The sequence below is a fragment of the Balaenoptera musculus genome, chromosome 18, assembly GCF_009873245.2.
Source record: "Balaenoptera musculus isolate JJ_BM4_2016_0621 chromosome 18, mBalMus1.pri.v3, whole genome shotgun sequence".
NCBI classification, from domain to species: Eukaryota; Metazoa; Chordata; class Mammalia; order Artiodactyla; family Balaenopteridae; genus Balaenoptera; species Balaenoptera musculus.
Genome location: NC_045802.1, coordinates 49026862 through 49043191, shown reverse-complemented (window position 1 = coordinate 49043191; position 16330 = coordinate 49026862). Strand labels below are relative to the sequence as shown.

Genomic DNA, 16330 nt, shown 5'->3' with positions numbered 1-16330 from the left:
AGAAGCACTTGCAGAGCATCACGGGAAGTTGGTGGGGAAATAAGAATAGATCGCTCTTAACATCACCAGCATTTGCCTTAGGTTAATTCTTAAATAAATGTTGTTTTTTTAAATGACGGCAGAAAGTCAGTCTTATGAAGGGTTTGAAGATGTGAATCTGGGAGCGTGTTAATCTTCATGAAGGAGAAAGTATTTTCTAGAGAGAAAAAAAAAAGTCCAGAGACTCATAGGTGTATTTTCACATGAGAATACACCAATTTACTCTGTCATACAAAAGAGACGGTTAAAGAAACATCATAGGCCTGATAATTTATTAGACCAGTTATTAAAATGATTTGGTGCAAGCTATATTATAGGTGTAAAAGATGATTCTTAATTCTAAAAAGTAGTTTTTGAAGTTGTACAGGGTATATAGAAAATGTCCAGTTCCACTTACAAGAACTTAATTCTTAACAGTGCCCTGTAGAGATTCTTTAATTAATCCTCAGCTTTGAAGATTAGTTTGAGTTTTCCTCAGATTTGAGTTTTCTTGAAAAAAGGAGTAACTGCCCTTTTATTCCATTGCAAAGAGTCCCTGAGAAGGAAGTTGCACAGTGTACCTCGGTAAACAGTCCCAGTGTGTAATATTTGCTTTATCAGAAGTTCATGGTGGTTTTGTTCCGTTTTGTTCTTGATAACTCTAGGCATGTAATTAAAGTGTCTGTAGTCTTTCCTGTGGTGATATGTTAACTGAGTTTCCTCTCTTGTTTGGGCTACTGGATTTGTTCTTTTTCTTAGCTAGCCAGAGTCCATGTTGTTAATTTTTTCTAAATGATTGTTTTTGTTTAAAAACTTTAAAAATTTATCTGCTCAATTGCAAGTATATCTTTCTGTTGATCATTTGTGAGAAAGTATGATTATAAATTATAATTAAATAATTAGTATTTTTAGAAAACAAAGTGAGGAAAGGTTGCATTTTTTTGAAAAGAATAATTTTTAATTTGGAAAAAGAATGGTTTCTTGTAAATTAAGACCAACTTAATTTTCATGATTTCTAGATGAAAGGAAGAAATGTTTTCAGACAGCTGATAATTGGGGTTGTAGATTTGGTTGGATTGGATGTTGACACACATGTGAATATGTATGTCAGGGATAGAGCATTTGAATCTGTATTATTAGTCAAATATTTAACTGTAAAGTAATATGTTCTTGATAAGTTAATGGAAATTAATTGGAATATTAATTAATTGGAATTAATTAATTGGAATATTTATGATTAATTGGAATATTTTTAATTGATTGGAATATTTGCAAATTAATTAATTAATTAATTTGAATATTTTTATTTTTAAGGTTGGACGGTTTGAGATTAACCTTATCAGTCCAGACACTAAATCACTTGTGCTTGAGAAGAATTTTAAAGATATCTCTTCTTGTTCCCAGGTATGTGTTGAAGTAGATTATAGTATTTGAAGAAACCAATTAAAGCTTGTTTCTAAATTAACAAAATAACTGGGCTTAAACCCCTTAAGATTTTATTCTTAAAAGCATTTCTTAAGTAGATTTGTCTTAAACTAAGAGTGTTCATGTGTTTGGGTCCCTGCCAATAAGAAAATCCTGTCCAGGTTCCTCATTATCATAATCTTGTCCTCACTTTCGTCAACCCTGTCTCCTCATAGTGTCACTTCATCAGAGGGATGGAAGGAAGTTTTGCGGTGGTGAGTTCTTTAGAAAATATCTTCACAGTTAGTGTCCTCAGAATCTTGAGCAATAGGTCTTGTGGGCATCACTGAGTCATGTTTGCTCTTTATACTGTAGTAGGTAAAAAAAAGAACTAGTACTTTCAGGTTTATAAATGTAAATGCTAAAGTTTGAAAAGAAGGTTTTGGTATATATCTTTGTCCTTTTACTTATTTTTAATTCTCATATTACGTATTTGAAAGTTTTAAAAATAATCTATACAACTATGTGTGTTCAAGGTCATATTAGGCATAAAGTAGTGTCCTAAGTACCATAGTAATAATTTAGAATATCTGTATAATTCTTAGAGCTACCTAAATATACGGCAAACCTAGAAAGAGTTGCCGAAGATGTTGGAGTAGAGGGAGTGCCTAAAGCTGAATGTGGGAAAGTTAAAAATGCAAGGATGGGCTTCCCTGGTGGCACAATGGTTGAGAATCTGCCTGCCAATGCAGGGGACACGGGTTCGAGCCCTGGTCTGGGAAGATCCCACATGCCGCGGAGCAACTAGGCCCGTGAGCCACAATTACTGAGCCTGTGCGTCTGGAGCCTGTGCTCCGCAACAAGAGAGGCCGCAATAATGAAAGGCCCGCGCACCGCGATGAAGAGTGGCCCCCGCTTGCCGCAACTAGAGAAAAGCCCTCGTGTAGAAACAAAGACCCAACACAGCCGAAAATAAATATAAATAAATAAATTTTAAAAAAATGCAAGGATGCCTCTGGGGAGGTCCCTGGAATAGAGAAGCAGTAACTTCTTTCCTAGCAGGTGTACCTTAGGTATACCTTCAGGGGCCTGGATCGAGAAGCAGTAACTTCTTTCCTAGCAGGTGTACCTTAGGTATACCTTCAGGGGCCTGGATCGAGAAGCAGTAACTTCTTTCCTAGCAGGTGTACCTTAGGTATACCTTCAGGGGCCTGGATCTTGCCAAGGCCCTTTCCTGTATTTTAATGTTGAAAAATAGACTGACTTTTGTTTTTAAGTTTTAATTTTGGAGTTAGCATTGACATAGGTATGATATCCCGACATTCTTCCCTTTGAAAATGATAAGCTTTTGTACATCTTGTTAATTACTCTCCTCAGCCTCAGCTAATGTGGTTTCACTTCTAGTATTTTGTTTTAATATTTGTTCTGTTATATGGAGACATAAAATTATGTTGTGAACATAAAAATTTTCTACTCTACTAGTTTAGAGAGGCAGCATCTGACTAGAGGAAGAATATATTGCAAATTTCTAAATTCCTACTTAAAGGACAAAAAAAGTGGTAGAAAGATTATTCACTTTAACTAAAAAAAGTATTTATGAAGCATTCTTGTAATTACATGTTTCCTGGGGGACCCCGCGTGATCATAAGCTCTGTGAGGGCAGGTGTCTTATTCTGTAGGCCAGGGGTCCCCAACCCCCGGGCTGAGGCCTGTTAGGAACCCGGCCGCACAGCAGGAGGTGAGGGCGGGCGAGGGAGTGAAGTTTCATCTGCCGCACCCCATCGCTCCCCATCGCTTGCATTACCGCCTGAACCATATTTGCCCCTTCCACCCCTGTCCATGGAAAAATTGTCTTCCATGAAACTGGTCCCTGGTGCCGAAAAGTTTGGGGACCGCTGCTCTAGGGCATCAGAGAATAAGATGTGTTAAGACAGAGCTTGACGCTTAGGTGTTCCATAAATGTTGAATGAATGCTTCTACATGTTGGGCCTTGTGCCAAGTGTTGGGGAGAGAGTGGTGTACAAACCAGCGTACTTCCTGTGCCCCAAAGCAAGAGGAGTCATCTGAAAAGGCCGTGCCTCTCCCCCCCTCGCCCCTCTGCCGGCCTCCTAGAAAGAAAACTAGCAATGCTCGTTGAACATCTAAAGGAAAAAAAACACGAAAAAAAAAAAAAAGAACCAGCCAAACAAAATATATAAATCTGGCAGTTCAAACAAGATTTTTGCTTTTCCTTTTTTTTTAAAGCAAGCTTTGTGTTCTAAGAATTCAGAAGAAGAATCAAACAAAAATATGAGGAAAATTTGTGCAAAGGCCTTTGATCAGAATAATTGTCAGGTTAACTTTCTGCTCTTCACTGAGTGGCCCAACTCCTGTTATTTCTTTCCACAGAATTGTACTGATAGAGGGTGGCCGCATTTGGGAACAGGAGGACTTTTTAACACATGAACACCTACAAATGTTTCTTTCCTCAGAATCGGTAGGACTGTGTCCCTGGCAAGCATGAGGAATAAGGGAATGGTTTTCTTTACCGGAAACATTACCACTGCCCGAAAACTTGCTGAGCTAATGAGCTCCTGTGCATTTTTCCCATTTAGTACCAAGCTAGTAAAAGATGTTCTTTAATCACGAATGAGTTGTATCAGATGGAATTTACTTTCACCTCATGGATTGTAACCTCACTCCTCCTTATTGACTTCTTTACTTTTTATCGGAGTTGATTTCCTTTTTCCATAGCCATTGGATAGGTTGAGCTTATTATTACAAGAATAGTGGTTACCGTTTATCAAACATGCCAGGAGCTAAGATATTTCTTAGTTCTAAATCTGAAAATTTTCTTACAATAGGCGCCATTAATATTATTTTATGATGAGAAATGGAACCTCAGAGATTCTTTTTAGCAACGCAGCACAATATCTCATACCTGGTAGATTGGTTGAACCAAGATTGAAGCACAAATCTGTCTGAATCCAAAGTCTGTTTTCCTTTCTCTGGGATTCAGGTGATTGCAGGACAACTTCAAATTTTTTGTCTTCTTGACTTTTCAAAGTACTGTGCTTTCTGTTAAAATAACAAGGTGCTGTCTACTAATTGGTGTGTATGTATTCAGGGCGATCGAAATTCTCAGATGATTCAGAATTTTTTATTAAGTGTAGCTGAGGTTATTTAGCCTGTGTTCAGGAAGTACAGATTTGTGAATTTGGATAGTTGATGTCTGCAATAATTTCTTTAATGTATTCATCTTCTAACAGTTGTGGCTCCTTGAATGTCTATCAATAGACAAACATTCTAGTATTTTTAATGCGTGCTTTAGGGAATGGCATGCCATTTAATTAGAGCATTGTCAGTTTTAATGATTCTTAGCCTCATGTAAACAAGAACAGGGTTTATAATGAATCATCAGACTACCCGTTCAAAGATGACCAATAAACTGAAAACTCCATTACTTGCAAATACTGAGTAGCGGTTTTTATTACAAGAGACAGTGGGTCATGCCATCATATTTTTCCTCCTGTGGCCCTGAGTCACAGAGTGTTTGCCAGAAACAAAATAAATCTGAGCTGGTCTCACCCTTTATATTATGTATCAAAAGACCACCGAATAAGTTTGCTCTGGCATTATGTCCCCTGTCACAGTGCTGTGAAGGAGAAATTCATGGAAGTGTGAAAGCACAGAACTATTTCTGTAGTGTTGGTTAAAAGGACATAATCCCATAAACACTGCCCTTCTTCCTTCTCTAGGGTATAAAGCATGTTGATCACTTTGGCTTTATCTGTCGGGAGTTGCCGGAGCCCGGGCTGAGCCAGTATATCTGTTACGTGTTCCAGTGTGCCAGCGAATCTCTGGTAAGTGGGGTGACTGCTGTCCACGGGCTCCTGCCCACACCTCCAGCTGATGGGAGACTCGTCTCTGATGAACCCAAGCCTCACAGAACGGCCATCCGTCGAAGAAGAAGAGCGCACCTAGAAATAGGTTTCTGCCCTTTGAAACAGCACCACAACAGAAAAACGAAAGCAACTTGTCCTGGTAAATTTTAAGCCTAGGTGATTTTCTTGAGTTTAACAAGTCCGGAAATGTTACCAGGAGTGTTTTTAAAAGGTAGGAAACGCCTAATAATAGGAGAGCTGTTACTCTTTCCATTGCTCATGGAAGAAGATAGGGAAGACCTCTTATTCTCTCAACTGCTATAACATCTCAGAGTAGATAATGCTTATTTCATCAGGGTAGAGAACGACTTTGTTTTTTCCTTTTTATTTCATCAGCCCCTGTCCTCATTTTAAAAATACTTTCTTTATGGTCGCATTTTAGCCTTCAATTTCTTTCTTTGGAATTTGGAAGTCAATTTCACTTTGCAGCACTCCTACTCCCTCCCCGCCGACCCTTAAGTGGGAGCAGTTAGAGTTTAAGGAGAAATATGTAAGGCAAAGTTGGAAATAGATCTGAGTGACTAAAAATATGTTGATGTTTTCCCCTAAAATGTTTTACATATTCTTCCACTTGTGTTATCTCTCCTAACCATTTTAACACAAACCTTTAGATATATACATTACCATTCTTTGAAGCAGAGCATTTCCTCAGACATAAAATCCTCCCACAATGATTTTCCCCAGGGAAACACACACCACTTAGACATACACAGAATAAGCCGGGCAGCATTCTCCTAATGTTCTGGATGCATGTTGTCTTCCTTCCTGCTAACTCTTGCCTTCCACATTCCCAGTGTGGACACTGAGTTGAGGAATAATGAAGAAATAATGAAGAAATGGGAATGAATTGGTACAAAGACACTTTCTGACTAGGGAATATAGCACTCCATCACTAAGTTTCTTACACAAGAGAGATCCATTTGAGTTTTGTTCTCACTCTAGATAGTTAGCCATACCAATGAAAAATCCACATGTTGATATCCAGGTGACCACTGTATTATAGGTTCAGTTCAGGGCTCGGGATAGAAGTTTGAGAGTCGTTATGTAAAGAATAGTTGAAGGCATGGGGCTGGATGAGCACCCAGGGAGAAGGAAAAGAGAGAAGGCCAAAGAGAACCAAGGACACAACCCTGGAAAATGCCAACCAAGTAAGAGTTGGGTGGAAAATGAGAATGTCAGGTAATCTTGCCCCACTCCTCACCCATCCCCTGCCCAGCTCTCCCCTCCTCCTTCCCTCCTCTGTCCCTCCTCCTGTCTAAGGCTGATTCTTCCACCACGTTGCAGATCCTTGCTCTCCGACCTTTGCAAAACCTGTTGTATATTCCGTATTTTACTGTTTGGGCAGTTCCATTTACGCAACTTTCCAATTTAGAAACCATAATGCATTCTCCTGCACCATCGAGATCCACTTGTTCACCAAACCCTATAAACTCAAAGGTAGAAATGTCCCTTATATCCATCTCTCTTCCTTTTCCTCTCTGTCTGGAATTAAGTCTGGGCATTCATCTTCTTTACTAAGACTATTGCATTAGTGTCCTAACTAGTCTCCCTGCCACTGGTTTAATCTGTCATCTATCCACTTACTACCTTATGCTATATATATTTTTTTTTTCTCACAAAATTCTCTCACTAGGGGCTAGTTTATGCCTCCTTATTAACGGACAAAATCTAGATTGTCTAGTGTGGCAGAAGGGCCTTCCTCATTCTTCTCAGCGCTCACCAGAAAGCTTGCCCTTTCATGACTGTGTCCTCACACGTGCTATTCCGTGTCCTCAACTGTCTCTAGGCCAGACTGCAGAAGCTGCTGTGATGACTGGTGTGATGTTGCTTTTATTTGGCTTGCTACTGAAGCTGCAGATGGTTCGTGCACAGGACACATGAGATGAAGGAAATACATGAGAGGCGGGGCTCACAGAAATGCCTCTGAAGTTCTGAGGTCACTGTTGGCTGCATGGAGTGAGGGGTCTGCCAGTCAGGGGAGGCCAGAGCCAGGGCTTGCTGCTTTCATACGGTCAGGTGGGGAATTTGATCGGGCCAGCCTCAAGGGTCCACCTGGCTGCTATACAAAGAGATTGTGTATGTCTCTATCTGTTTTCGTATTCTCTTTCCGGCTGCTTCATTGGATGGGAAGCAGGCCTGGCTTTGCTTTGCTGTGATTTTGATCCCCTTCCCCTTCTTTGCTACTGTGTATTTTTTAGGATCCTGTTAAAAGATCACCTCCTAGGGAAGCCTTTTCTAACACCCTTTCTCAGGAATTGAGTCCTTTGGTTGTTTTGTTGTCAGTGCTCTCAGCACATCTTATTCATAGATCTCCAACAGTTCCTACAAATCCCTTATCTTATTTATTTATTTATTTATTTTTTAAAAAAATTTATTTATTTATGGCTGTGTTGGGTCTTCGTTTCTGTGCGAGGGCTTTCTCTAGTTGTGGCAAGTGGGGGCCACTCTTCATCCCGGTGTGCGGGCCTCTCACTATCGTGACCTTTCTTGTTGCGGAGCACAGGCTCCAGATGCGCAAGCTCAGTAATTGTGGCTCACGGGCCCAGCTGCTCCGTGGCATGTGGGATCCTCCCAGACCAGGGCTCGAACCCGTGTCCCCTGCATTAACAGGCAGATTCTCAACCACTGCGCCACCAGGGAAGCCCTATCTTATTTATTTGTTCACATAACTTTCTACTCCACTGGATTGTGAATCCTACAAGTTTAGGACCGTCCTTATTGTTGTTGTATCCACCAGTAGTTTCTAGGATAGCAGGGCTTGCTTGTTAAGTGTATTTTGAGTGATGCAGTGTGTTACTCTGAACTTCAGGCAGTCATTTTCTAGGTGCTGGTTAATCTCTGATTACTGGATAACCGACACCAAGAGGAAAACTGTAAAACCTTCTGATTTCCAATCTCTTTTAAAAGTTTTGTTTTGTTTGTAATTTTTAGTATTTTCATTTTACCCTCATGCGTGTAGAATGAGTTTTCGAAACGGAGTCAGAGTAGAAAGTCTGGGAACACGCTGCATTTTTCCACCTTAAGAAGCTCTGTGACTAAGGCAACAGACTAGACTGGCTGAGAATGTCTTCATATTACATTGAAGCTGCCTGAGAATCTTATCTTGGCATCATTATTCTTAAGAATGGGCCTATGATGGAATCTTTGAAATCCTGTTTACTTTTATCTGTAAGCACCTTAAATGAATGGTGAGGCATCAGAACTGCAAGATAGAGGAAAAATTAAATGTACATTTCCTGTATAAAGGAGGGTGGCTCAAGCAGCTGACATTAGAGTAAAACAAACAGTCAAATATTACAGGTCTAAGCAGTATTATGATTGATGTGGCTTGGCTGTTGTGAAAGACAGAATATTGCAAAACCACACATGCTGACTTATCTTCTCTGAGTACAAAGAATATACAACTAGCATTTTCTGTTGCTTCTTTGTAGCAATTGCTATGAATTGATAAACAGTATAGAATAGAGTTCTGATGGGCCTTGGAGGGTTACACTGCAAGTTTAGATGCTCAGTGTTCCTCCCTCCCTCCCTCCCTCCCTCCCTCCCTTTGTCCCTCCCTCCCTTCCTTCCTTCTTCCTTCCTTCCCTCTTTTGTAAAATATCCCAAGGCAGGTGGTTCAAACTTGTTTAACCAACCCTTGAGATTTCTGGAACATATAATTTCTGCTTTCTCCAAAAGTGGTTTAAAAGGTGTGAAAAAAAATGGAAGTGACTACTATTCATAGACAAAGTAGAACTCCACAGATCCACAGATGCACACGACAGTATCCAGGGAAAGTATAACCAACAAAACAAGTCAAAACAAAAACCCCAAAAACCCAGGGTACCGAGACCCAGGATTTGTATGGGGTTAAGAGTGTAGAGTTTTCCAGAGAATTAGACTAGGTAATCTTTTTTTTTTTTTTTTAACATCTTTATTGGAGTATAATTGCTTCACAATGATGTGTTAGTTACTGCTGTATAACAAAGTGAATCAGCTATATGTATACATATATCCCCATATCCCCACCCTCTTGCATCTCCCTCCCTCCCACCCTCCCTATCCCACCCCTCTAGGTGGTCACGAAGAACCGAGATGATCTCCCTGTGCTATGTGACTGCTTCCCACTAGCTATCTATTTTACATTTGGTAGTGTATATATGTCCATGCCACTCTCTCACTTCGTCCCAGTTTACCCTTCCCCCTCTCCATCCTTACACATTCTGTAATTCTTATTCTAAAACGCTATAAAACACCTAAGTTTGGTATATAAATGTTTATGAGCGTTATCTTCATTATGGATTTTCACCTTAATGTCACAAATTGGCTTTCTTTGTTCCATCTCATAATTTTCTCTGGAAATTTAATTTTGCCTGATGGTCACACTAAGAATACTTTCTTTTTGGTTCTGTATGATTGATTTATCTTTAACCATTCCTTTACTTTTAACCTTTTAACACTGCCTAGGATTTTTTTGTTGTTGCTGTATCTAAACTAAAACAATTAAGTTATTCATAGTGTGCTAATTTAACTTTTAGTTGCTCTGATTCCATATGAGAATTTATAGGCCATCTGGAAAAAGTGGTAGATTAAAAAAAAGTAAAACATTTAAAATTTTAGAAGTCAAATAAAGTTTTTAGTAATATTTATGGCTAGGAGAAATTGGTAGCCACATTTCAGTCACCATTGAAATGATCTCTTGTTTCATATAGAAATAGATAAGAAAATATGAAAGTTCAGTATATCCATTGGGGACCTTTTGCAACACAGTATTACCAAATAGCTAATAATAAACCTACATGAAAGCTAAGCAGATGACTGACCCCTTCAGTGCCTTAAATAAATGAGAAACAAGAAAACAGAAATAAACATCTGCATAAGTGATTGAAATTGCTTTTGAATACATAACAAGGCAAATGAAATGAAAATACAAAGGCATTAAAACATGTAGTGCTTTTATTTTAAAGAATTAGAAATCTTTGTTTTTAATTATGGTATAAAAGAACAGATTGTGAATAATTCATTTTTTCTACATGGAATGCTATGAAATTACTTATAAGCCTTTTAAAAAGTTGGTTATATAGTAAAACATAACTGAATGATGACTGGCTGCTTGGTGCTTGAACTCTCCTTTTAGTAATATCAGATGAATAAAGATTCTTTTTATTCCAGGTTCTTCATGCATTCAAATGCAGAAGTAGATTGAATGCTTTAAATGGTAGCTTTTTCTTAAACCAGGCCATAGGGGAAGGGGATAAAGAGTCTTTTTATTTTTTAAATTTTGAAAAATTTATTTATTTTATTTATTTATTTTTGGCTGCATCGGGTCTTTGTTGCTGCGCACAGACTTTCTCTAGCTGCGGTGAGCGGGGGCTACTCTTCGTTGCGGTGCACGGGCTTTTCATTGCGGTGGCTTCTCTTGTTGCGGAGCACAGGTTCTAGGAGTGCGGGCTTCAGTAGTTGTAGCACACGGGCTCAGTAGTCGTGGCTTGCGGGCTCTAGAGCGCAGGCCCAGTAGTTGTGGCGCACGGGCTTAGTTGCTCCGCGGCATGTGCGATCTTCTGGGAACAGGGCTCGAACCCATGTCCCCTGCATTGGCAGGCGGATTCTTAACCACTGTGCCACCAGGGAAGCCCTAAAGAGTCTTTTTAAAAAATGGTTTATGTGTGTGAGGGTTCTTTTTCCTCCACATCCTCTCCAACACTTGTTATTTCTCGTCTTTTTGGTAATAACCATTCTAACACGTGTGAGGTGACATCTCCCTGTGGTTTTGCATTTCCCTAATAATTAGTGAATTTGAGCACCTTTTCATGTGCCTGTTGGCCATCTGTGTTGGTGTGAATGTAAATTGGTGCCACCACTATGGAAAACAGTATGGAGGTTCCTCAAAAAATTAAGAAGGGAACTACCAGGTGATCCGGCAATTCCACTTCTGGGTATTTATCTAAAGAAAATAAAAACACTAATTTGAAAAGATATGTGCACCCCCATGTTCATTGCAGCATTATTTATAATAGCCAAGATATGGCAACAGCCTAAGTGCCCATCAACAGATGAATGGATAAAGAAGATGTGATACATATATACACACACAATGGAATATTTTTCAGCCACAAAAAAGATGAAATCTTGCCATTTATGACAACATGGATGGACCTTGAGGGTATTATGCTAACTGAAATAAGTTAGACAGAGAAAGACAAATACAGTATGATTTCACTCATATGCAGAGTATAAAAAACACAAACACGTAGATGCAGAAAACAGATTGGTGGTTACCAGAGGGCACGGGGGTGGGAGGGAGAGCAAAATGGGTAAAGGGGGTCAAGTGTATGGTGACAGATGGAAACAAGACTTTTGGTGGTGAGCACACTGTAATATATACAGAAGTTGAATTAAATGTTGCACCCATGAAATTTATTTAACGTCATAAAACAATGTTACTGCAATAAAAACAGAACAAAACAGAACATGGTTTATGAAGCATTGTAAATGGTTTTGAGTATCAGAGCTAGTTTGGATGAGGCCCTGGTACTTCATAGCTCCCCATGCAGGTTTTAGACTTTGATCTCAATTGTACAGTGGGTGAGAAAGGCACACTTTACACTGATGATTGTGCCACAGAGGAGGAGACCTGGCCTGAAGTCGGCTTGACAATGCCTGGAGGACGAGCTGTTAGTTGACCTCAAAGAAGCAACCAGGAAACCAGAATGCTAGATTCCAACTTCTTGACTGAGTCACTGGAAGAGCAAGGAAGAAACTACCTGGCAGTTGTCAAGCTGCTGGCCTAGTGGTGAGACCCGGCTCTTAGATAGCATGACTGCAGAACTTCTTAGTGTCACAAATCAGAAGCCAAATGATAATAAATAGAAGCCCTAGAGAAAAGACCAGTAGCCTTCATAGAATTCCCCCAACATTATTTATCGGGCTCATTTCCCCCTAGAACTTTGGTTAAACACATGTTCACTTGTCATTGCACTAAAAATGATCCAAAAGGATAAAGTAAATAAGATACCTATTAACACAAGTGATTTGTTAAACCTATTTTGTTGCTCCCTATGTATTGCAGACAAAACTTCCAAAGAGATCTTTATCTGATAAACTACTTTAATTAAACAAAGACCTGAGATAACCAACAATGACCTACTGTATAGCACAGGGAACTCTATTCTGTGATACCTATATGAGAAAAGAATCTGATAAAGAATGACTATATGTATATGTATAACTGAATTACTTTGCTGTATACCTGAAACTAACACAACATTGTAAATCAACTGTAATCCAATAAAATTTTTTAAAAAAAAGAAAAAAAACCAAAGACCTGATTGACTGTCACTTAACTGTGATAGCATAGCACTGAGTGGGATTCAAAAATAGCATTCAAGTAACAGATCAGTATTATTGTATTATGCACATTAAAATGGTCTTATTTCATCCAGTTTTCAATTTTATGTATAATTAATTGAAGGTCTAACTTTGAGACATTATTTTCTCACTACCAGCTCTGTGGTCATCAAAATTCCATTATTAATATTTAGTCAGCATCAACAAAGTCTCACATTGCTGTTGGGCTTTTAATGTGTTACCATGAAAGCAAACGTTTATAGACCTGGATTTTGTTTCTTCTTGTAGGTTGATGAAGTAATGCTGACTCTGAAACAGGCTTTCAGCACAGCCGCTGCCCTGCAGAGTGCCAAGACCCAGATTAAGCTGTGCGAGGCCTGCCCTATGCACTCTTTGCATAAGCTCTGTGAAAGGATTGAAGGTACAGTATAAGTTGGCCTTGGCAAAGACGGGTTTGCTTGGCAAAGACAAGTTTGCTTTGGCATTGGGGAAGTGAGAAAGTCGCTACTGTCATTGAATGCTTCTTTGTTTTGAGGTGAACCAAGAGCCCCAAGAATCATTTCTCATGTCCAGTCAAATTTGTGCTGTCAGTCTCTCCTAGGTGCTTGGCTTTTTTTCCTCTTTCTTTTTTATTTTTTACTTTTTTTCCGAAGGCAGACTCAAGGGAGGAACTTGCATTTCCCACAGTTCCTAAGACTCTGCTATGTGCAAAGTGGGAACTGACCAAATATTTGTTGAATGAATGAAGCGAGGCAAAACCATCCCAGAATATCAACTGTTTAAGTCTTTCTTTTTTCCTTTCTCACTCGATGATGTGTTCTTTTTTTCCTAAAGGTTTAGAACAAGAATGAAACTTGCTTGGCTTTTCAGGGTCGTTTGAAAATCAGACAGATAAGAGACATGATGTCATAAAGCAAGTTTTTTAAAAAAATGTGTTTTGAGGAGGGGGAGGAGCATGAGGAAGAGGGGACCCTGACTCAGTTTCCCTTTCTTCTCCTTGTCTCTTACTAATAAAAAAAGGTTGAAAACTACTGTGCCAGAGAAGACACACAATTTGATAAACACTTGTTAAGCATCTAGCACGTGCCAGGCAGTGTGCTTGGCACTGGGGATGCGGAGATGGTGGAGATGTGGACCATGCCTTCAGGAAGCTTAGAGTCTAGAGTGGGAGATGGGCTTGTGAGCACGTAAATGCAATCAGTACGATAGGTGTTGGAGTCGATGGGGAGAGTGTGGACTCCAGAACAAAGCAGAGGATGGTCTAGCCACTTTAAGTGCAAATTGAGATATCTGTTCAGTAGGCAGGAGAATCACAGGCACATGGGAAAATTGATGACGAACAGCCGTATTTATTGAATATCCACTCAACTGTGTGAACAAGCACTATTGCAATGTAATATTCAAATTTTTAAAATTTATAACTATAATTTTACAGAATGCACCTAATTTTCAAATATACACGTAAACTTTACAAAAATGGAACATTCTTTGGTGTATGGTAAAGAGAATATTATACATCTGAGGAGGAAAGGCTGAGTGATTCAGGAAATGGTGTTGGATCAATTTGCTATCCAAAGAGACAAAGATTCCTTCCACTTATCCTACTCAAAATACACTCTAGGTGGATCAAAGTCCTCAGTGCAAACAAACAAAATGCTAAAATCATTCAAAGAAAATAAAAATGTTATTTTGTCCCTAAACAAGAAAGCCTTTATTAAGGCACAGAAATGCAGGAACTACCAAAAGAAGACATTGACAGATTTGACTTCATAAAATCTTAATATTTTTACATAACAACAACTGGTTACTTGGAAGTTAAATGATTAGTAACAAATGAGGAGAGAGCAGATTGCTGTTCAGAATTTGTAAAGACTGTTATTATCTGTAAGAAAAAGATAAAACCACCAGTAGGAAATTACACAAATCATATTAAAAACACTCCTCTGAAAAAAAGTTTATAGTTTTAGAGACCTTTGTAAAGAAAGCGAATGCAGGGGCTTCCCTGGTGGCGCAGTGCTTAAGAATCCTCCTGCCAATACAGGGGACACGGGTTCGAGCCCTGGTCCAGGAAGATTCCACGTGCCGTGGAGCAGCTAAGCCCGTGCGCCACAACTACTGAGCCTGCGCTCTAGAGCCCACGTGCCACAACTACTGAGCCCACGTGCCACAACTACTGAAGCCCGTGTGCCTAGAACCTATGCTCCGCAACAAGAGAAGCCACTGCAATGAGAGGCCCGCACACTGCAACGAAGAGTAGCCCATGCTCTCTGCAACTAGAGAAAGCCTGCATGCAGCAATGAAGACCCAGTGCAGCCAAAAATAAATAAATAAAATAAGTTAATTAAAAAAAAAAAGAAAGAGAATACATATTATACATCCAGAAGCAGTAGGGTCTCTTCCAAGATCATGAAGGGAGTGAAACTTAAGGTTCCCTAGCTTCAAGGTATGCATATATCTGAAGGGAGCAAATGAAGAGTTCATGTGAACTGGAGAAGATTCACACGGGCTTCTTTTCCTAAGGCCTCAGATAACACTTCTGATATGATTGTTTTACCCTTGCCTTTGACGTTGGGCAAAGAGAGCCATAAGATAGGGCAGTGCTCTGATAGTAAGAATGAAAGGAATAGCAATAATGCAGATACTCCCATAAGACTTACTGTGTCTTGGCACTGTTGTGTTTTCCATATATTAGCCCACTTAATCCATACTGAAATCCCACAAGATGGGTAGTGTTTTGAATCCTCATTTTACTGATGAGGAAACAGGCGCCGAGACACATAGTGGGTAATAACTGCCACATCCTTATCGGTTAGGAGGGGCAGAACCAGGATTTGAACGTGTTCGATCTGTTTCCAAAGCAACTTGATGCTTCTCTCTGAAAGAATATCAGAAAGCCAGGATTTTCAGGACCAAGCTCTCTTGAAGCCTTGGCATCAGTGTTTCCCAAAGAGTTGTTTTCATCTGGGTAAGATAACAGTGTGAATTCTAAACTTGTGTTAGGCTTAAGTACAAAGTATAAAGCTGGAAAAAGGACCACATTCAGATTCAACACAAATTCATAGGAATAGAAAGTGAGAAAGATATTTAGAGATATTTAGAAGTATCTAGATATTCATATTTCATATCACTTACTCAGAATTATAGAATCCTGTCAATACCTTTGGCTGCATTAATAAGGAGTGCTTTCTCACTGAAAAAAAAGAAAGGGAAATGATACGTATGCTGATGTTGAGTCCTAATCAATCATCTATCCCTATGTCAAGGGATCCTTGTCATTTAGACCAGGAAGAAAAGCACCAGTCATGTCGGGGGACCAAAGTGAATCCAGGAGACAGTGTCTAAGGGGACCATCTCTCAAGGACCAATCCTCAGAATGTGAAACTAAAGTGGTGTTGAGCACTGTAGAGGTGGAGCAATTACCCTCAGTCGGGTTTTCCTACAATAACGTGCATGAGGGCTAAATAGTATACTTACCTCTCAGGATTGGTTAATTCACTCCCCAGTGACTCTAAACTGGGGGGAAGAAGAAAGTCAAGTCAGATTCAAGGCGGGGTAGGGGGGTCATGCATAATTTGCAAATAAGCTGTTTGCAATTCCTCCCCTGAAATAAAGGACTAAAGGAACTTCCTGGGCCATAGATTTAGTTACATACTTCAAAT

At 39.5% G+C, this 16330-nt stretch overlaps 1 protein-coding gene across 4 annotated transcripts in view; it reads left to right on the top strand.

Moving 5' to 3' along the window:
* TBC1D4 (TBC1 domain family member 4) overlaps positions 1–16330 on the top strand; it is a 211083-nt gene that overhangs the window by 133789 nt on the left and 60964 nt on the right. For 3 of the 4 annotated variants that reach the window (XM_036831404.1, XM_036831402.1, XM_036831405.1), the window contains exons 3-5: positions 1333–1422; positions 5160–5264; positions 12960–13092. In XM_036831404.1, coding sequence (XP_036687299.1) covers positions 1333–1422; positions 5160–5264; positions 12960–13092 — 328 coding nt within the window. The remainder of the gene's footprint in view (positions 1–1332; positions 1423–5159; positions 5265–12959; positions 13093–16330) is intronic. The other variant, XM_036831403.1, reaches the window with a different exon arrangement.